General features: G+C 43.6%; 1 protein-coding gene across 8 annotated transcripts in view; it reads right to left on the bottom strand.

Moving 5' to 3' along the window:
* LOC6573893 (polypyrimidine tract-binding protein 1) overlaps nucleotides 1-23152 on the bottom strand; it is a 94943-nt gene that overhangs the window by 29777 nt on the left and 42014 nt on the right. For all 8 annotated transcript variants that reach the window (XM_044007496.1, XM_032727980.2, XM_044007494.1 and 5 more), the window contains one exon: nucleotides 7115-7238. In XM_044007496.1, the coding sequence (XP_043863431.1) occupies nucleotides 7115-7238 (124 nt within the window). The remainder of the gene's footprint in view (nucleotides 1-7114; nucleotides 7239-23152) is intronic.

Raw genomic sequence — 23152 nt, 5'->3', positions numbered from 1 at the left:
GCAACTGCGACGTTGTTGCCGAGCTGTGCTGCTGTTGCTGCTGCTCGTGTTGTTGTTTTTGTTATAGCTGGTGCCGCATTGCTCGGCAACAAGAGGAGAACTTGTAACAAATCGCAACAAACGCTGCTTGATGGTGTGAAAACGAGAAACTACAGCAGCGCGATGAGTAAATCGACAACCATCGACATTCACTCAACGGCGAGTGTAGCCATCGGGCTATCCCCCCCCCGCTCCACTCGACGCCCCTTCTCTAGCCAAGCACCTGACCTGCAAATACCAACGGTTGAGGGGAGGGGTGGGGGCATAATTGAAAAGGAAGATGGCGACGAGTCGAGGACGGCCGGAAACACAGCCAACAAGGCCCTGAGGCAGTCAGTTGCAACCGAAAACGAGCAACTGAACTGAAATACAAAAATTTTCGCTTCGATGTGACTGACTGTTGCCTCATGTCCTGAGGCTAATTTTTTTGTATTTTTTGTATTTTTATTCTTATATTTTTTCGGTTAAAGTGAAGAGGATTTACGGAATTTTCGAAGTATATTACAGAGTTATCCGCTGCAGATTTTCACATATATATTTCGCACAGTATATAAAACTGAAAATTTCTTGAACAAAAATGTTCCGCCCGTGTGAGTTGCCGGAATAAATTGCTCAGCTGCAAGCTGAAGGAAACCTTTTAATGTGAGGAGCAAAATAATCATACGGCCACTGCGAAAAGGCAAAAGGTGGGCGTGCAATAAAATTTGCATTCAATAATGACGCTTGCTCCGCGATGGCGTATTGATATATAAATAACAATCATACGCACCGTTGCACCCCATTTAAAATGCGCTGCAATGGAAGGCGCGGCTAAAGCTCAACCGTATTAATGACACGCACTATATTCAGGATGAGCCGGCACAGGCAGTGGCAGTGGCAGTGGCAGCAACGCCTCCTCCGCCACCCCCTTTCAATTAAGTCCATACACATATGCCGCGTCATGCCGGGCCACGAACCGGCCATCGATGAATTGCACGAAAAATATGCATATAAACTATTTATGGCTAATTGAAAAGTTTACAAACTGTAATTGAGTTGGCTCCGGTGTGGGCATGAAAATAATGGATGGTCAGCTGTAATGTGTTCCATATGCACAAATGTTATACAGTAGCTGTTGTTTTTGTTGCTGCTCTTGCACAATGCGGCGTATGTGTAATAATTTGAGAGCCATGTATGCATATCTTTTTTCTTTTTTTTTTTTTTCTTTGCCTGCACGGACGGCAACATGGACAAAGTTAATTAATGACTATTTAAATTCATAAAGCAAACAAAAACTCCCAAACGAATAAATTGAAATGAATGGAAAAGTGCGTCGAGCATCGACAGCTGAAACAAAGCCACGCAAAGTAACCGATAAATGGTCAACGCCCCAAAAACACCCCGGCCACACCCCTATTCATTACAGCTGTACACAAATGGGCGAAAGGACTGCTGATTGTTAATAACAATTAAATTTGTGCTTACGTGGCGGCATTTAATCATTTAATATACGCCTGACGCCAATGTTTGTGTGTGTGTGTGTGTGTGTGTGTGTGTGGGTGTGATTATTCCCAATATTTGAATATTCACACACGCGCACACGCTTTACATTTAATTATGCTACAGCAAATTAGGTTTTTACAGCCTCACACATCATAAATTTTAAATTGTTGGCCAGCAACTTGCCCTTGTCTGTCTGTGTGCGTGCCTGTGTGTGTTTGTGTGTGTCTGTGTGTGAACTGTGCGTGCATGCGTAATGACTTAATGATATTTACTTTTCCAGCGCGCCTTGTCTTTAATTTAAACATCTCTTTTTTCTGTATAATCAATCATAGCACACAAGTTTTTACATCAACTGAAACTCAACGCCAGCAGCGATGCTCGAGAGCGCAGCCTCGCCCCTCTTATTTTCCACCATCGGCTTCTTCTACATAATTTTTTGTTGGCCCAGTATATGTCTGTTTTCAGGCCAGCCATAATTGAAAATAACGATTTTTTTTCTCTGGCTGGCGCTGCTGCTGCTGCTGCTGCTGATACGAGCAAGACACGAGCCTAACACCCGCAAGTAATGTAATTCATTAAAAATTTGTTAGCACAGACAGAAGCAGAGAACTAAACAGGGAACTGAGAGAGAGAGAGAGAGAAAGAGAGGGAGGGAGAGAGTCTGCACAAGCGAGAAGTCAACGCACGCCAAGTCTGACGACGTTTACAAATTTTAATTGCATTTCAATTACGGGAATAGTTTCCATATTTTTCTTCTTCTTCTTTTTTACCTAATGCTGACAGTTTGAGTAGCAGAAGGTGCAGGCAGTCTGCACTGTCCTGTGTGCAGTCAAGCGACGACAACTCCAACAACATGAGTTGAAGTTCTGTAAAGTATATCAATTGCATAAATTAGAAGTGCGCCGAGTGGGAGTCGAGGCGGGGCAGCGACAAGCGCGTTTTCCACTTCATTTGCGCTCTATAATTATGTCCAACTGTTCAAAGATGCCATTGCAAAGTATGCTATGAGCTGCCAACGAGTCGTATGCTTAATGAAGTAACCCATGTGTACATACACAAATATGAGTGTGGCATATGGCATATGGCATGCGGCATGTGGCAGCCGTAAGTCAAAAGTGAAATCGTATAAAAAATGACAATAAATGCACGTTCAACTAGCCGACACGCACAGCCTCTCTCATAAATGATCACAGCGAACCACCGCACATTCAATTGACATCAACTGTCAGTGTATGTGTGTGTTGTTGTTGTTGTTGCCGCTGACCAAGTGCAAATTCTGATTTTTATTCTGGTTTGCAGTGCTCGCTCAATATTTACACAGACGTTGACGGCGCCGCGCACAAATAAATATGACAATATTATTTTATTGACTGTGAAAATATTTACACGCAACAGACGTGCCAGTGCGCTGCGGTATCACAGACATCAAGGCGGCACGCGCGCCGCCTGAAACAGAGCCACAGAGACACACACGCACACAGGGCACAGGAACAATGAGTCGTAGTCGCAGGACTCTTCTGCTGCTGCTGCTGCTGCTGTTGCTGCATGCGCTATGGCTATAAAAACGCTCAAGTACTTCACTTGGCTTTGATCTATGTGCTTGACTGGCTGATTGAATTGGGTTTATGAAATGATGCTGAACTTTACCTGATCAATTACTCAGCTCGGAGGTAGTGAATATATAAATCAACATTACTATTATTTTATTTAAATTTATTTATTTTATGTTATATTTTTATATATTTATTTAGTATAAATATATATATAAATATTGATTTTTACATATTGTTTTAATTGTTTATTTTTTTTTATATTTATTATATTCATTTAATTCAACTATTTATTTAATTATATTTATTTTGTACATTTAAAAAAAAATTATTTTTTTATATGTATATATTTTTTCTTATTTATGTATTTGTTTTATATATGCATTTTATTTATTTATATTATAAATTTACGGCTCTTGGTAGCAACCCTTTTTTCTTAAATTGAATCTATATTATTTATATCAGTATTAAATTATTCAAATATATTTACATATATTTTTTTAATTAAAATTTCTTTGATTAAATTTTCTTTTTAATTTTAATATTTATACTATTCCTTATTTATTTATATTATTTATTTATTTATTTATAGTTTAATTATTAATGAATATTATATTTAATATACCACCCATAGTAGTAAACCAATTTCAACTTAAATCTGTAGCTTGGCTCAGCCTAATTAATGATAAGCTTATCTGCGGCTTTCTTCCACTAAGTCTACTTTAAAGTATTACTCCATTGTTGCTTGTATTGCATGTCTATGGGTGATTGCCTTTTTTCTTTCCGTCTACTTGTTTTTTATTATTCAATGCTACGTTTTAACACCTAGAACCATGCTGCTTGTTAGCCAATGGTCACCCTCAAATCGGTCAATAAACAAACAAATATTGGCGGGGCTAGACAAACATAGCTTGTTTGTATGTGTCACTGTGTGTGTGAGTATGTGTCAGTGTGTATGTGCGCACTGGCTGTAACAATAAACAACGAACACGCAGCAACAATAACAGCAACAACAACAACAGCAAGAGCTACACATGCTGCTGTCCCAGACCAAACACGCGACATTGGCTCGGCTTAACTCGACGATGCGACGCAACACGACTCGAATCGACTCCACTCGACTCGACTGAGCTCAGTTCGGTTTGTTTTGGGTTTTGTTGCGTTTTTGGCGTGGCTCGAATTAGCCGGCACAGGGTCTCAAACTTGAATCCCCGGGGTCTAATTTGGCTTGCATAAAATATGCATAATAATCAAAATAAAATAAATCAAACGGCGCTAAGCAAATGCGAGTATTTATTACAGCAGCAAACGAAAGTTGGGACACTGGGAGAAAGGAATTATATATAACATATACACATATATATATATATGTTATATAGTACAGTATATATGGAGTATATATATAATAATCAAATAAGCACTGTGCGCTTTGCATTGTAAGATGAGCTGAACGAAGCGTGGCCACTTACTCCAAGTGTGCTTCACACACAAGCACACAAACACACAGACACGCACACACACCACTCTACTTGAAGTGGTTGGGCGTGGCGTTGTGGTAGCATGAGAGCAAAAGTGTTTTTATTACATTTACGTGCAAAAATTTGTTGCATGTTCGATGGCTAAGCTCGTGTAACGGAAACGTTGCTCTGTGTATTGGTTTAGCATGGCATACAAATACAATTGACAACGGCCAACGGGCAGCAGGCAGCAGGCAGTGGGCAGCGGATGGCGCTGGGGCGTGCCAAACCACCAAAAAGGAAAAGTGAAGAGAGGAAAAAGAAAACAATTTTTGGCAGTGGCTCACTGTGCGCATAGGTATGTGTGTATGTGTGTGCGTGAGTTTATCTAAGGCTGGCCACACAATGCTTTTTGTTGCTTTTGTTGGATGCTGCCTATTTACTTGTCTGGCAATCGTTGTTGTTGTTGCTGCTGTTGTTGTTTGCTCAGTGCTTCAATGCAATAAAAGTGTCCTTACACATTTATTTAGCAATTTCTTTTGTTATTATTTTTGGCATCAGCAGCGTATTTTTGCTTTTGTGCGTCAGCTTTAAGTGGTTGCCATGTAAGCGACACACACACACACACACAGGCGCACAGCCACACACAACAAACACAAATGAATTCATTGGATTTCCAGTGGCACCTCCGCGCCCCTGTTCTCCCCCCTCGTCTCTTTGTCTTTTCAACTTTAAGCTGCTCATGACTTTAAAAATTTTGGGCTGCTTTTGTGTTTGCGAATGAACTTTGCGTGGCAAATTAAAAAGGCCGCAGGTGGCATGTGGCATGCGGCGTGCAGTGTTTGCCAGCTGAAAGGCGGCAGGTGTCAAGGGGGCGGTCGATTCACAAGCAGTCGAATAACGTCCACGATGTCTGCCAGCCACGCACTCCACACCTCGCACTCCTCCGCACTCCCCACTCCCCACTCCAGCGTGATCCACCTGCTTTACTCTTGCGTTTGTATGCATGAGTTGGCACTCAAATGCCGCTGGGTCGTCTGTGTCTGGACCAAGCATTCGAACAATGAACGCCAGCAACTCTTTGCCAGTTGCCAACTGGTCAACAGTGCGTATGTATGTGTGTGTGTGTGTGGTGTGTGAGTGTGTGTGTGTGTAGGATAGAGCTTGTTGCTTTTTAATTAATAGAAAAGTCCTTTGTAGAGTAATAAATAAATATTATGCTTTTGCTTTTGCTTTTGCGCTTTTTTCGTTGCGTTCTCGTTTGCCACTCAGTACGTATACACACACACATATATACACACATATATATCTGCATATATATATAGGCAAGTGTGTTTGGGGTTCTTTGACTATCTGCTATCTGGCGGGTGCAAAGGGCGTAGCGCAACCCGTTAAAAGGCTTACAACTTTGTACACGTTTTTTTTTTTTCGCTCCTTCTTTCCATTAAGCCATGTGTTCCCATTGATTCCTATTGTGGCGCTGGCAGGATAATTGAGAAGGTTTTTAGGGCTGCTAATTGGAAAGCCAAAAGGCGTATAAATTCTCAGCAAAATTCTAATGGAATCATAAAAAATTGAAGAGCCAAAAAGGAGTATTTTATTTTTGATTTGCCCATTTTGTGATTACCACGCACACTGTGTGTGTGTGTGTCTAGCTGTGTGCTAGTGTGCATGGAAAATGCTTTCGCATGAATTTGTTGATATTTAAAATCATTTTGTGGCTGACTGATTTTTGGTTTCGACTTTCGGTCTAAACAGTGACGTTGACGGCCGCTTGGCAAATATTTGCCTAATATGTGGTTCAGGTTCTGGTTTTTGGTTTTCGGTTTCTGGCGCGAGCGGTTTTTGATTAGCTTTATTACTGTGTGCCAGCGCCGACACGCGCACCCTGTGCAGGTGGTGGTGGTTCTATTGCTAGTATGAGGTATGGGTGTGTGTGTGTGTGTGTGTGTAGGACTAATTAATGTGCTCGAATTGCGTGGGTAGGGGGAGCGTTTCAGCTTATTACACAAGCGCGTCAGCCAGCCAGCTAGCTTCACTATATACACTTTTTCATATTTCGCAAGCAAAAACAAAGCGTGCGTCGAAATATTTGTTTCCATGCTAATTAGCGGGTTAATTGGCTATAAGAACAGTCGCGAATGCTAGGCCCGTACTAAACCAATTGCCATAAGCAGCCAAGTGGCCGACACCGGCTTAAGCCAGCTTAGGCCATTGGCATTGCCTAATGCACGCAGCGGGGGGCTGCGGCGACAGCAGCGGCGGCGGTGGCTAATTGGCAACCCAACCTGGCCTAAACTATGGCTGCAAAGTGCACTTAAGTTGAGCGGCCCAGGCGTGCCATAAAATGGGCTTATATATAGGGCGCAACGCAGACGGAGAGGTGGAGGGACGGAGAGTACGCCGAGCTATGGGGGCAGGTGGTAGAGCCGTAATAGGTAAAGGTATAGTTAAGCTGAAGCTAAAAGATAAGTTGCAATAGGGCGAGATAGACATAAAGAGAGAGTGAGGAAGAGGGAGAGGAAGGGAGAGAGAGAGAGAGAGGAGGGGATAGAGAGAGCGTGCAGAGAAATATATAAAACTTACCAATTCCGCCAGCCAGCACGGTGCTCGAATCCAGTTTGGCCTTCTTTGTGGCCAGATCCTGATTATTATTGTCGGAAGCGGGCGCCATGACTGCAGCTTGACTCAAAAGTTCGTCGCTTCCGCGCTGCATGGCCACGATTCACAGTTATGCGCAACAAGACACAGAAGTATTCGCATTCGCATTCGCATTCGCATTCGCATTGGAGACACGAGATTTGATTTATTTATTTGGGGTTTTTTTTTTTGTGCAGCCAGCGGTTGGTATATTTTGTAGTTGTTGTTGTAGTTGTTATGTTAATAGATTGTGGTTGTAGTTGTAGTTGATGATGCAGAGGCACAGCACAGCAGAGAAGTTAAAGATGGTTTCAGTTTATTCAGTTGAGTTGAGTTGAGTTGAGTTGAATTGAATTGAATATGGTAGGCAAGTAGGCAAGTAGTTGTAGTTGTGTGTGTGTAGTAGATGAAGTATATACGATTACGGTACATAAAAAGAGAAAAATAAAAGAGAAGAGAACAATATAAATATTTAATATTTACGCAAGTTAAGTAAATTACAGCGAATCAGCTCAGATGAGCTCTTTGTAGTTGTTTAAGTTGTTTTTTTTTTTTTTTTTTTTTTGAAGTTGTAGTTGTAGTTGTTGTTATTGTTTTAGTTCTTTTGTTGTTTTTATTGTTCTGTGGCTGAATTTAGAGAAATTTGAGTGGCGCCCTCAAAACTGAGCTTTGCATTTTGTGTTCAGTAAATTGGATACGCTTGGGCGGGTTCTAGTTTAGTTTAGCTAACTAAGTCAACATAAGTGGGTGCGCTATAAATTCTATTAAATAATATACTACAGCAGGAGAGACGAGGGCAGCTTAAGCTCAGTGTGCAAACTAAAGCTACATTTTAGCATAGACTACATACATTCACATAAGAAATTTTACTAAGCATATTTCAGTTTTAATTAATTTATTATTATTGATTTAGTTAGTTATATAGAAAGAAATTTTTATTATAGCTTTAAATTGTTATGGTTAGTTCAATAATTTACAAATAAAATATATTTTATTGAATATACAAATTAAAAAAAAGAAAAATATAATCTGAGTTCTATTGTAGTCAACTGTAAAAGAAAATAAATTCATCAAAATAATTTAGAAAATAATATCGAACAGCTGAAGAGAGAATTTAATAAAAATTCTTTTTCTTATTTCTGTTGATGCTAAAGTTCCCATTCAGAACTGACTGAGCAACCCGCGCTCAGCTAATCAAAATTCGCACTCCACTGTTGCGCAAATAGACCCAAGTTCTATTTAAGTAAATCTGTTTGCGCTAATTCCCCTGGTGCAGCCTTTGGATAAACAAGCAGCGCGCGTTTTCTCATTTTTAGCCCCATCTTTTGATTTTATTATACCCTGAACCCATTTTCAATGGGAAATCAGGGTATAATGGTTTTGTTGAAATGTATGTAACAGGGAGAAGGAGGCGTGGCAGACCCCACAAAGTATATATATTCTTGATCAGGGTGACGAGCTGAGTTGATTTGGCCCTGTCCGTCTGTCTGTCCGTCTGTCCGTCTGTCCGTCTGTCCGTATGTATGAACGCGTCGATTTCAGAAGATATAAGAGCTAGAGACTTCAAATTTTTTTAAAATGTCCGTAATTACAGCGCGCATATCAAGTTTATCATTAAAAATCGATAACTCATCTCGATCTTTTTTATCGATAAAAAACCTTATCGAAACCCAGTTATAAAATTATATCTTCTACACCTTTATTGTTAGAGTCCCCAAATTTTTAATGTATGCTTATATGCAATTTATACAATTTCGGTTTTTGTTAAAATTTACCCCCACCTCTAAATTCACCCCCTCACCCTCACTTTTGTAAAAAGCGTATTTCAAATACTAGAGACTTGTGCTTTGGCAATTACATGCATATTCATGTTATAATCATAATCTAAAAGTTTCATGAAGATCGTACATCCATAAAAAAAGTTATTAAACAATTAAGTTCTCATAGTAAGCGCACACTGCAGCCCATGCGTGTTTATGCGTGGTTGCTTGTGTGTGTATGTGTTTGTGTATGTGTGTGTGTATGTGTGTGTGTGTATGCGTTTGTGTATGTATGCGTGTTTGCGTACGTGCGTGTGTGTGTGTGTGTGTGTGTGCTTTTGTGTAAGCTGAAAGTCGCGAAAAAGTATTGAAATATCTATTGTTCCAAGGGTTCAGGGGATCTCGTAGTCGAGCAGTCTCGACTAGAGCTTTCTTACTTGTTTTTATATGTTTTTTGTGGATTTTCTGTTTTATTAGTTGGGATTTGCGAGGGGCGAATAATTGCAAAAAAGCACACAGAATATTCATTGAAATTAAGCAGCAAATGCGGCAACTCACAGCAAGTGGTAAACGAAACGAACGAGGCTTGGCTTAGTTTTTGGTTTATCGCAAATGCTAAAAGCTAAGATTGACGCTAAACTCTAATTAGAAAGCCATGTTGCATGCGGCACATGCATAAGTGTATTGTAATTACATGTGACACTTAATTACCACACTCGTGAGTGCGGCAACAATGCCAATGGCAAAGACACAGTTAGAGCAGGAGACGGAGACGGAGACGCAGGAGTCGTAGTCGTAATCGTAGTCGGAGAGACAGAGCCACAGTGAAAGCCAAAGCCAGAGCCAGAGTTGGGCATCGAGAGTAACTAAGTTAAGCCAAACATTAAACGTAATGCGAGCTATAAAAATAAAGCTGCTGCCATGTGTGTGTGAGAGAGAGAGAAAGGGAGAGAGAGGAGAGATGGTTGCTGCTGCTGCTTCTGCTGCTTCTGTTTCTGGCTATTGCTATGCATTAGCAGCAATGACAAAAAGTCAATAAACGAGCAGCGCAGACAAAGGGGAAGGCCTCAGTCTCCTGCAGCACACGGTTGGCAAATTGAAAAGGGTAATTTTGTGTGAAGTAGGCACCTTTATACGATTACCAGGCAAGAGCAGGGCGAGGTGGGTGGAGAGTGGGGGCGTGCTCGGGTGCACTAGATGGCTGCTGGGATGGCTGACTTCTGGCTGTTGCTATCAATGCTGACTTCGCTTGAATTCGCCACTTAGCTTATCATCAGGCGGCGCTTTGCTTCACTGTTGTTGTTGTGGTTGGTGTTGTTGTTCTGCTTTTGTTATTTGTCGTTGGCTGTTTTCTGTTTGCTGTTTGGTTTTTATTTTTATGTGACTGCACGTTTTATGTACATAAAAGAATTAGCTTAAATACAAAAACAACATGTGGTAATAGTAATAATAACAAAGCCAAAACGCACGCACACTGAAATATATCAGCGGTGTGCAACACGACGACTGGGCGCATGTGTGTGTGCGAGTGTGTGTGAGTGTGTGTGTGTGTGATAGACAAAGCAACGGCAAAAACCGCAAAAGCACTTCACTTGATAATATCGCAGGCAGAGACAGACAGATAGACAGAAAGCCAGCAGGAGGCAGAAAGAGAGACAGAGAGAGAGAGCGAGAGTGAGCGAGATGGATGTTAAGGGAGAGTGAAATCGCGCAAAGCGCAGACAAAAAACCAACATGACACGCACACACGGGCTGAGCAAAACGAAAACGCGAAAGCCCTCAAACACACACACACACACGTACATCTATATAAATACATATATATGTGTAAGCGTGTGCGTGTACGTGTTTTTTGTGGCTTGTTGGTTGAGTAATGATATCAGAGAAGCTGTTGCTATTCCCGCCCGTCTGTCCGCCTGTCCGCCTGTCTCTCTGTCTGTCTATCTGTCTGTCTGTCGGTCTTGCTCTTTGTATTGTTATATGGGCACGGAGGCAGGAACATATGTTTTGGCTGTGCGTGCCATATGCTTGAAGGGATTTATAGCATGCTTTTTCGGGCGGCTTCCGGCTTCAGTGATGCAGCTCCTCATCATAGCTAACCTTCGCTGTGTCAAGGCAGACGCACGCGCCTTGCACAGCTGACAGAGCGACTGAGCAGGCGAGTAATTAAATTTTTTAAAATAATCTCCCCGGGCAATGCTGGGAATGGGGCAACTGGAATGCCGGCAATGTCTCTAATGCATTCGTTATGGCACATTAACGCTCCCAAATGCCGGCCAACTGGCATTCGCTGGGGATTTGCCGGGGTTCTCTCTGCGGATCATTGCATTACACGCTTCATGGGGCCAATGCCCCCCACTCGTATGGCATGGCACGGCACAGCACGGTACGGCATGGTACGTCACGGCTGCAACTGTTGCCTGAATCGCTCTGTGTGTGCCAAGCTGACCGGAAATGTTATTGTAATATGCTCGTATGGTCTGCTAAAAAGTATGCTAAATATTTGATTATGAACTGGGTCCCCGTCTGCGACGCGTGTGCACATATGGCCCCGGCTGATAAGCCCCGACTGGACCCAACTGCGGACTATTGTCCATTGTTGCCGTCCACTGACACTCTCTGGTGCGTTTTAATGAATTTTCCCAGAGCCTTTTTGCTTTCTATTTTCCATAAGCCGTTGCCCGTGGCCATTTCAGCTTCTGCTCTTGCTGCTGCTGCCCAGCTCCACACACACACACCCACACACCCACACACTGATTTCTATGATGACATGTGCCTTTTTACTCTTCACCCCCCACCCACCCCTCCTGCCATATTGCGGCCTCTTCTCTTTCAGCATGTTTCCTTTGCTTCCGCCTTTGTTGCCGGGTAACTGGGTCAGCGCGCAATTGTTGAAGGGCTGCCTGCTATTGCTGCTGCTGTTGTTGCTTCTTCTTCTTCTCCTTCTTCTTCTTGTACTATGGGGGGTTGCTGGTGCTGCTTCAGCCACTGTCGGACAGTCGCTGCCAGAGAGATAATCACGCATATGCCTAACGGTTAAGTTTTTGAAGTGCATGACGCCAACGGAAGCAGAGGGTGTCAGCATCATCAGCAACGGCAACGGCCACACATGTATTGGTGTCCTTTTTGCTTTTTGTTGTTGCCATTGTTGTAGTAGTAGTTGTTGTTGTTGTTGTTGTTATTGCTGTAATGAGCGTCACAGTCTGACATAGCTGATCCAATTTGGAAGCGGGTGGCAGTAGTCGTAGTAGTTGTTGGCATTTCTTTAATTTCTTGCTCCACATACAATTCTACCCTTTACTAAGCTTTAAACGGAGTCGCATTCAAGTGGGGCAGAAATAATAAACTTCATTAGAAATATGCACCGATTCTAGGCTGAATGCAATTTAAATGCAAATATATTTTTATCTCAATGAATTTAGTCAGAGCTAGCACCGTTTAGAATTTGAATTTAGTTAACCAACTCAGGCACGTGCCTGGCTGCTTATAATGCCAACCAAATCAAACCGTGTGCTTTAATTGCAGCCACCCAAAGAGCACGCGCCATCGTCGAAAAGTACGTTTCATGAAGTGCCAACAACAGCAACAGCAACAGCAACAGCAACAGCAACAGCTGTCCAGAAAGACCCCAATATATCAGAGAATATGAGGCATGGCGCTTGGCGCATGGGGCATGGCATGCACGTATTTCTGCATATGTGTGAGCATATCAACGCCCTCATATATTGCATGGCCAGCGAGTTCGGCTGCCTTTGTTGTTGTGAATTTATGGTGGCATATGAATATTAAAATCGAATATGTTGCTGTCGATTAAAGGCTTTTTGTCCGGAGTGCACTCGCCCCTCCCCTCCCCCCTGCCCAACAGCCATGGGCTGCCACAACCAACAGCGCCAGCAACCCGTTGCAATTGTGGTCGTTTGTTCTGTCTTTCTCTCTTTATGCTCCATGTGTGTGTGTGTGTGTGTGTGTGTGTGTGTTGTATACTGAGCCCACAGCGACACAGATACGAGTCGACATTTCCGCTTGTGCGGCAAATGCTGGGCTATGGATCGCTTCATTGACGATGTCTGTATGCACACACACACACACACACACAGTTGTTGTTCTTGTTGTTGATGATGATGATGGCGATGATGATGTTAATGATGATGGTGGCATCCTTGAAAATGCAAGCGTATGGTGCAAAAATTGCATATGTAGGTAAAAATAACAACAGCGGAAAACGGGCAATGCACCACCGACACGCCCCCTCATCCTCAAACTGCCGCCACAATAAAGATCTGCAGCGGCAGCCTTTGAAATAACAATTATTGCTGGGCATCGGCTTTAAGCTAGGTGGGTGCACACTTTAAGCTGGCACTGTCAGGCAGCTTATAAATTCTAATTAGAAACTGTATTTGGACGGGCAGACAGGTACGGCTACCCATCTAAGCAGCAGCAGCAGCAGCTGTTATAGCACAGCCTCATTCTCTCTCAATTGCTTGCTAGTGTGGCAGTTAATAAACGCAACTTGTGGCTGCGGCCTAGTTAACCGCCGCACAGCCATAGATATCGCATAGAGGAAAAGAGACAGAGAGTGTGTGTGTGCGTGTGTATGTGAGCTGGCGACAAACCCTACTCAAGGCCTCCCTCCCCCTACCTGACGTTACTGCCTGCCTGGGCAGGCCGAGAGGCAATAAATTATATGAGAATGCCGCCAAAGTGGAGCAGCTGCGGCTGCTACCAAAACTCCAGCCACAGCCACAGCCTTAGCCACAGTAACGGCAACAACAACAACAACAGCAAAACACCTGAGATGTCGGCGGCAATAACAACCGTAGCCCGGCTCGAGCCGGCAAGTTTAATACCAAAACACTTACTATGTATAGAGAAGCACTTGGCGTCGTTATAACTAAAGCACGATAGTGAAACTGAGCAGCAAAGCGAAGCGAATGGCAAACTTTATTTACATTTAAGTTCAGATACATATTTAACAGTTGTAGGGGTGTGCCCAGGAACCGTGTCTTGATATTAATTCATAAATTTCAAAGATAGAGAGAGAGAGATAGAGCGAAAACTCTCTGATCCATCAGAGATCTGATCATTATCGCCAGCAATTGTAAAGCAATGCTTAAGTTGAATAAAAGTTAAGAGCTTTGAATATGCCAATTAACATTGGCCACGTCATAAGATTATATATATATATATATATATAATATATTTATACCTAAATATTATATGTCTATATATACATTTATATATTGCTACAGTTTCCACTTCGTGCTTCGCTTTGAAGCGATGGTCGCCTAAATATTTACATTTGGAATTTTATTGCTTGGAGAGTTAGAAACCTCTTCTTTTTTATTTCAATTTGTTTGCATAAATATTTGAAGCGCAGCTAAATTAGAATGTGAAAGCGAAGGGTAGACTTCCAAACGTTTATAGCTGTATTTGTCTGTGTCTGCGTCGACATCTGTGTGTGTGTGGGTGTGTTTGTCTATCTGTGTGAGGCATAATAAACTTGCGCAAGTTTGGCCAAAACGATTTGTAGCAATTTCGCTATTAGTACAATTCTCTCAACCTCCTTCTCTAGTCGCTCACTCCGACTCGCTGGCTCGCTCGCTCGCTCGCTCGCACTTGGCATTGATATAGACTGCCAAATCGAGAAGCAAAGTGGAAAGGCGAAAAAAGTTTGCTCTGCTTATGCATTTATCACCTTTTTGCTTTGGCAGTGTACGCCAGTGTGTACGCCAGAGCGCGCGAGTGTGTGTGCGTGTGTGTGTGAGTGTGCAAAAAGAAACTTTGCCTGGCCTAGTGCCAAGCGAACAGGAGACGATGGCGGCAGGATAACAGGCTCAACTCCTAGCGGGCACATTTCGTGCGCTCGCCCGCATAAATTATTCAAAACATGTGTTCTCAGTGTCTGTCTGTCCGTCCGTCTGTCTGACTGTCTGTCTGTCTGTCTGACTTCTTAGCGCTGTGAATGCAGTAGAAAAAATGTTCTGCGCCGAATGGTAGGCAACAGTCTTTTCTTCTTGTTTCTTACCTCTCTATGTGTGTGTGTGTGTGAGAGTTTTTTTTTTATCTTAGGCTGTGGCAATATACTTGTGTATGACATTTTCATTGATATTTTGGCATGACGGCCCTCATGCACGGCCGGAAAGTTTGGCAATTTTTTCCGCCAGTCGACGGCGGCATCGTGTCTATTAAGATATTCACTCTGCCGTAATGTGACATCATACATAAAGAGTTGTGCGTGAGTGCGTGCCTGGCTGTGTGTGTGTGCGAGTGTATTACGGGTGTATGCAAATGGCAGGCATACGCTGTTTGGCATTTCTAATGAGCTAGAGCAGTCAGATACGGACTCCGGACTCAGGGGTAGCAACTGAAGCACGCCAGGAAGGAAGGGGGGACAGAGATTGTGGACCGGAGCTGAGCAGCGATTACCGGCTGCATAAATCTTGCTCTTCATATTGATTTTGTGGGCAGGAGCATACCCCGTACACCGTACACCCGTACCCGTACCCGTACCCGTGCTGGGTTTACCTTTCTTGCTGGTCTTGGCCATTTGACTTCTGTGTGTTGAGGGGCTCTTTTAAAATAAATTATATGTTTTTAAAGCAAAGGCGAAGCACGTAGACAAACGTATGTGATCGCAGCCACTCCTCATCGAGACCTAGGTCGTGCCGGGGTCAAGCCTTACTCTGCTGACTGGGAGGCTTGCTGGCTGGCTAGCCTGGCTGACTGGGGCCAGTGGGCTCATACAAAATTCAGCAGCATTGAAATTTATGGCGGCTGGACACACAGCTTCAATACCAAAAAAAATAAATAAATAAAATAAAATATATACACGCTGCGCTCGCGTTTCCTGTGTGGGTTGGCGAAGAAGACGAAGTGTTAATATGGGCGACCTTTTCATATGCTACATGCATGTGTGTGTGTGGGTGTCCCTTATTTATTTTTATGTGCATCTATTTGCTTGTCGTTTTTTGCGGCAGTCAAATAAAAAATGCATTAAAAACGTCTGAGCTAGAGTCGACTCGACTTCACTTTATTTGTCTGCTCAAGTTTAAAACGTGGCCGAGAGCAGCTTCAGGACACATGTCTTACATTTGCATGGCAGGTTGGTTGGCATTGTTGGTACTTTTTTTTTTTCATTTTTCGTTTTTTGTGTTCTGCCAGTCAATGAAAAATTTGCGATGCCAATTCTCAAATGTCTAATATTCAGCTGCTATTTGCTTTTATACATATAATTTGCTGTTTGCTGCCGTTATCCTTGCGCTGTCTGTGCTTTGTGCAACAGCACCCCCACCACCCCCTCCTGACAGGCTGTTGCCTTCTTCTTCGCGTTCATCCGACTTGCGGCTGTCTATCCGACTGTCTGACACACCGTCAACTCAAACACCAAAAAATTTCCCAAGACCTAGCTGCCACACGGCTAGCCGCACCACACCGCAGCACCACAGCTCCACCAACCCCAACCCCAACCAGAATCCAACCCCCAGCCTCTTTCATATTCAGGCAAATGGCGTTTCAACCACTTTGCCGCCTGCCATTTGCCGCTCGCTTTGCTTTCACTCCAAAATTTTTAATGCCACGCCATTTTTTATGGCGCCACACTTGAATGCGCTTAAATATTTTATGTAATTTTTCGCAATTTATTTAGCGCATTATTTTCCAGGCAGCGACGGCGGAAGGAGCAGCAGCAGGGGGCAGCAGGAGAGCTGTCTGTCGGACCGTTTATATCAATTCAGGTCCCCCAAAAATTGCTGTGACAAATTTGTGCTGCTGTGTGGACGCTGTTTAGTTTCCTGCTCTCTCTCTCTCTCTCTCACTGTCTCTCACTCTGTCTATTTCTCCATCTCCCTTCCGCTCACCAAGCTGTCCATTGCTGTGGCCGCAAAGCTTCGCCAGCTGCAAACAATTTTGTCAACATTCGCAATTTTCGCGCGTCAATTTCAATTTTTGCTAGCAAATCTCAATTAATTTGCCTGCCACATAATTCGATTTTAGATGTCAAATTTAGGCGCCACGACAGCTAAATAATGATTGGCATTGATTATATTTACCAGCGCGCACTGCCCATATATACATATAAAGAATTTCAATCAGATATGCCTTCAGGTTGCCCAAATTAAAGCAAATTCCTTGCTTTTGGCTTTGATCGTATGCATTAATCATATTAAAATATCATGGGAATTTTAAAGGATTTAATGCAGTTAGCTAGAGCTGCTTTGTGAGTGTGTGTGTGTGTGTGTGTCGCCGACTCAACGCCCTTAAACCATTTTATGTGCGTGTCATGTTTGGCTTGTAATTGATTTATATAAAAACATGTTGCATGCCAAACGACATGCAGCTTGTTGCTATCGCTGTCGCTGTCGCTGTTGCTGTTGCTGTTGCTGTCGCAGTTGCTGTCCCCAGTTGCTGTTGTCTTTTTTGGGTTTGTTTGCCTCTAAACTTATACAGTCGCCGACTAACAGCAACGACAGCAACAACAGCAACAACAACAAGCAACAGCCGCATGCGAAAGCGTAGTGAACCGGCATGTTTACATATCGATTACTGCGCGCCCGTTGCATGCCGCTGCGGCTGTGGCAATAAAATCGACGGGGTGTGTCTGATGTTGGAGGCGTTAGAAAAACATGTTGCATTTTATATGCATGCACACATTCACGCCCACACACACACACACACACACACAGCATCTGCCACACACTCACACATTTAAGATGTTTTAAACCGTTTCTGGTGCATGCTTTCAGGTGTGCTCGCTTTAAAAATGCATTTTGAGACTAATTAAAAATACCTTAACGATTCTTATACGACATAAGCAACAACAACATTCACAAATAAAAGGTTTTAACAACTGTGGTATTTGGGACCCACATAAGACACCCCCACTAGGCCTGCCTATCCTCAATCAGTCAGTCAGTCGTTCGTCGTTCGTCCTGTAGCTGCCTCGTTACATTTAGGTTTTACGACGCGCCCCAGGCGAAAGGCCATGAAAAAGGGGAGGCGGGGCGGACAGACGGGACAGACGTAAAGCCTAGAAAACCCATAGAAACGGACGAACGTAAAATATATAAAAAATTATCTACATTTAATGACGAGCCTTAAAAATTAGCGAGAAATGCTCCAATTAAACATAAAGACAGTCGCGGCCAGACAACGAGTGGGTCAGGCGGGTCACGTGGGTCAGGGGAGCGCCACGGGCCGGAGCTGGGGCGGACATGCGCCTGGCGGAAACATCAAAATGACATCCATTAACACACCTATTAATCACAGACCAAGAGCGAGAGCGAGAGAGAGTGAGCTAAGAACAAGAAACAAAAAATATCGAGAAAAATTGAAAGCTATGGCACAAACCGAGCGCAAACGTCGTCGCTTCTGGCCAGGCCCAGCCAAGCTGACCAAAATGTGGCGCTTAAAAGTAGGCAATGGACAATGTTATGGCCCAGGTGACAGCAAAACAAAAAGTCATAGAAAATGCTCGCAATGCCCAAGCCAAAAACAGCAGCAGCGACAACTAAATAGCAACAAAAATGTTGAATAAAAATGTCAAAAATGTGACAGGCGACGCCGACGTCAGCGTTATTGCTGTTGTTTTTCAGTGGCCCGGTCTCAGCTTTAGCGCCAACGTCGCCGTCGTCGTCGAGTCATAAAAACCCGCAAAGTGGGTGGTGATGGCCAATTAAGTTAACGACGGCGAGCGCTAACTTTGCGGTCGATTCAGCTCGCTGGGCGGGCGTCGCCGGCGCTCCATGTTCACGCCACAGCACCGTCTGGCTACCCACAGGGCTAATGTGTCGTCTAACGGCCGGCCAGGCCGTTCACTATTGTAATCTAAAACGTTCATTGGGTAACTCTGGGCGTTGGGCGTTTGGGCGTTTGGCGTTGGGTGACGTTCGGCTAGGCTAGCTTCCTTCCTTCCTTCCCGGTCCGCCGTTCCTTCCGTCCGTTGGCTGTCGGCTAGGGTCGTGTACGCTTGACTGGCAGATCAAGAGACAGGTGACTGAACCAATTAACAAAAAGCTGCCAGACTACTGCTGCCACTACTACAACCACGACGACGAGGAAAAACTTTTGCCAGCAGCTACGCTCGCTGTTGCGGCAAAAAGTGAAAATTGCTGCAGGTGACGAGCGACTCGAAATTAGCACACATTTCTTTTTAGATATAGATTTTTTTTTTTTTTTTTTTTTGCTTTTAAGTTAGACACCACCACCAGCAGCTGCGTCCGCCTAAAAACCTAACCTGAGAGCACTGCCACAGCCAACTGGGCGTATACGTAATGTATACAATGTAAATAGACGCCAACGCCAAATGTCTCGCAAGTTGCAAATTAATTTCTCCCAGGAACAGAACAGAAACACCCGCCGCCTGCCGCCTGTCGTCTGTCGTCTTCTAAGCTACTGCCACTACTACTACTACTGGGTCTCCTTTGGCTCTGCTCTGCCTTCAAGTGAGGCACGCCCACACCCACACCCACCAGCCCGAAATGATGGCAAATACCCACACACACACAACATGGCCAGTGGCACTTTGCAGTGGGCTTTGCTCATAATCACCGAGGCGGCTACAGCCTCAACGGCAGCATCGTTATCATGCCCAGCATCATCATCATCATCATGAACATCATCAGCATTGTCAAAGTCGCCGCAGTCGTTGCCAGAGCATATTCCATTAGCAATTATGAATATGGAATGGCAATGTTTAGGCCATGACTAGCAGCAGTAGTCCCAGTAATCACTGCCAACAACGCCGACTACTTAAGCCGCTCGCAACGATGTTGCTAAGTACTGCGGCGCAGCCGTTCCCAACAACACTGACGATGATGTTGATGTTGATGTTGATGCCGATGCTGATGCTGAGATGGCGATGATCGGCTTTCGCCAGCAAATGATAATTACGTATAAGGAGGATGTTGAGCATGATGTTGCCTGGGCAGGGGCCGCGTTTGATGTGGGCAGCGCAAAGTATCGCGAACATTTACTGCTAAAATGTTTTGGCTATAAATGTGATTTAATGCTGGAATTTATAGCTAAGAAACAGAGGCAAAGGCTTGAAATTTTCAACAGGTTTATGTAAGAACTAAATGCAACTATTCCTTAGGCATTTATTGAGCTTTCAAGCCGAAGGCTCCAGTTAAGCTAAGATTTTATATTAATTCCAATCTCTGATAAATAATTAATCTAATATTAATTCTAGTCTCTGATAAATAGAGAAACAAATGAACTGCATGCAAAACACTTTAAGCTATCGGCTGCTGCATTGCATCGATTGTCTCTCACTTATTGGCACAATGAAGATGTGTGTGCTAATAAACACACATGCACACACACGCAAACAAGCGGAAAATGGATTTCCAAGCAAATTATCTGGCATAGCGCATAGTCAGAGGACAATGCAGACAGAGGAGAATGGAAACCAAACACTAACAACAACAACAACAACAACAACAACAACAACAGCAACAACAATACTACTAAACAGTTTCAATTTCAATTTTCCATGCGTGCGTGTGTGTGTGCGTGTGTCGTTGGCATCAGTTGAACACGACAGCAGCTGCTGCACAACGGCCACAACCAGCTCTCAGCTGCGTTTTGACAAATATGCATAGGACATTGTCTATTGGCGCTTGGCCAAGGGGCTCCACCCGGTTGAATGCCTCGGCTTGGCGCGTGCTTGCCGTCGCGTCGGCCCGTCGTGCTGCAAATGATGGTGTTGCAGTGTTTTTATACTCTGAACCCATTGAAACAGGGTATAATGTTTTGTGTGAAAATGTATGTGACAGAAGGGGGCGTGGCAAACTTCATAAATTATATTCCTGATTAGTGCAATGAGCTGAATATAGCGATGTCCGTCTGTTCGGCCGTATGAGCGCCGAGATCTCAGAAGATCTACGAGCTAGAGGCTTGCAATTTATACTCGTTTATACTCTACACAGTACTAGTTCATTATATTTTTTTGATAACTCATTCCGTTCCTTTTTAGCGAGAATAATCGATCAATTTAATTCGTTTCTTAACGATTTGAATACTATTAGACCTAGACACTTCAGATTTACTGTGTATATTTACATTTAATGAATACCCTCTTCAACCCTATAAAAACCACTAGAAGAGGATTTATTTATGAAATAAGTGCCCCAGTGCAGCGCAGATCAAGCGCAGTTGCTGCTAACTGCGCAGTTTGCAGAGCCTGAGCATATGGGGTTGTGTCGGTGTGTGTGTGCGTGTGATACTCTATATACGTGTATAAAAGAAGCGCAGAATGCTGGGAATATCAGCTCGTTGCAGGACTTAAGGTATCTTCTAGTTGAGCAGTCTCGACTGCAACACTCTTACTTGTTCTCTCTAATGTGAACGATGCTGCTGCTGCTGCTGCTGCTGCTGCTGCTGCTGGTGCTTATGTTGTTGGCAAATGTTTTTCGTGCGCGATATATGTCGGCAGAGCGCTTTGCTCTGGCCAAAGTTTTGAGGCTAGACGCGACGTTATGTAATCCATGTCAAGGTTCAAACATATGCAGCGTGTGATTGGATACGGTAATCATGTGACAAATATGTTGATGCTGATGCTGCCTTTGCCTACTGCTATAGCGCGCCTTTGATTATGCGAATTAATGAGCGCCATAGAGCAGCGAATGGATTGACTGCCTGACTGACTGGTTGGCTGGTTGGTTGGCTGGCTACTTGCTGGTTGGTTTTGGCCGATTTGCATTTGCTCTTCATTAGCCCCTTCAAACACAATCTGATTCGTGTTTGTCTGCCGCCGCTCGCAAAGCTGAAAAGCAGCTTCCGCTTTCATTTGCCAAATATGGGTAGCTTAAGCTGATCAGCCGAATTTGGTATTACAAATCTGCAGTTGGCAATGGTGTACGTTAAAGGGAGACGCAGACACAGACACACACACACACACACACACACACATATATATACACAGACAGAGAGACATACACATAACCGCTGCAGTGATGAGCAATTGCGGACAGGCCGATGACAGCGAACGTAATGTGCAGACAAAAACAGCGAGGGCAACGCAACAAAAACGGAAATGACCAAAGCATAAAAACAACAAGCAACAACATGGCTATCGTGGGGCCATATCTGTGCGATATGGCCATAAAAAGTGCGCAATGGCCATACGACTCGACGTTGCCCGCTTAAATTGCAAACGAATTTCGTTGTAATGACCACAATGCACGCGGACAGACATAAACACACACACACACACACACACACACACATACACACAGAGCGGGAGAGGCAAAAGCTACTGTTGGTCTGTCGGCATCATTTGTAACTGCATTTATATTGAAGCGACCGCATCTGTTGCGGTTATGTTGTATGCAAAAATGCATTTTCGCGCACAGATAAGCAAACAGAACGGCGAACGGTCAAAACCTGGGGCGGGCCAGCTTCGTATTAAGCAATGCATCAGCAGCCACATGCCACTTGCCAACGCACACACACACACACACACTCACATATGTCATGCCACAGTTTTTGCTTCATTTCCGCTTGGACTTGCGCCGCGTTTCCGGTCTATTAATGCCTGTGTGTATTTTTCTTTTTTTTTTTTGGATTTGCTGTCCTTGCTAGCCAAAAGTATGCAATGCGCATTTTCGCAATTAAATTATGTATCTGGCTCTGGACACTAAATTAACTGAGCCCAATTGCCGGCGAAAATGGCTAAAAAACAATGCAAATATAAAGCGCACGAAAATTGAAAATCAAACAGCGTACGCGATACGAAGCGATTAATAACAAGTAAGAACGTTGCAGTCGGGCGTTACCGACTGCGGAATACTCATTCACATCCCATCAACAATTTAGTAGTTAAGTTTCGCTTTAATACTGTAGAATATACAGGTTTTTCCGATTTGCCACGCTCCAACTAGGCGTAGACACCTCATTTTTGGTCAGTTTTTAGAAAGAGATAACGGTACCCTAACTGCAAAGTTTGAATGCTTACCCTCAAAAAATGTGAAAATTACAGGGTATTTTTCGATATGCCACGCCCCTAAAAAGGCGTAAAATTTATTTTTGGGGAATCGATAGAGGAGGCTACCAGTAACTCAACTATCTAAATTTGAAGCTTCTAGATATTATACTTTAGGAGATATAAACTTTTGCGGTTTGCCACGCCCCCTGTGGGCGGACATATATCCGACAAAACTTTTTGGTCTTGGGTGATCAGTCCGAGTATATATACAAAATTTGAGGTCTCTGCCATCAATAGTGTCCA

Source organism: Drosophila mojavensis, unplaced genomic scaffold (assembly GCF_018153725.1).
Source record: "Drosophila mojavensis isolate 15081-1352.22 unplaced genomic scaffold, ASM1815372v1 contig_16, whole genome shotgun sequence".
Lineage (NCBI taxonomy): Eukaryota > Metazoa > Arthropoda > Insecta > Diptera > Drosophilidae > Drosophila > Drosophila mojavensis.
Note: the sequence above shows the minus strand (reverse complement) of the source record. Positions and strands in the feature narration are given on the sequence as shown.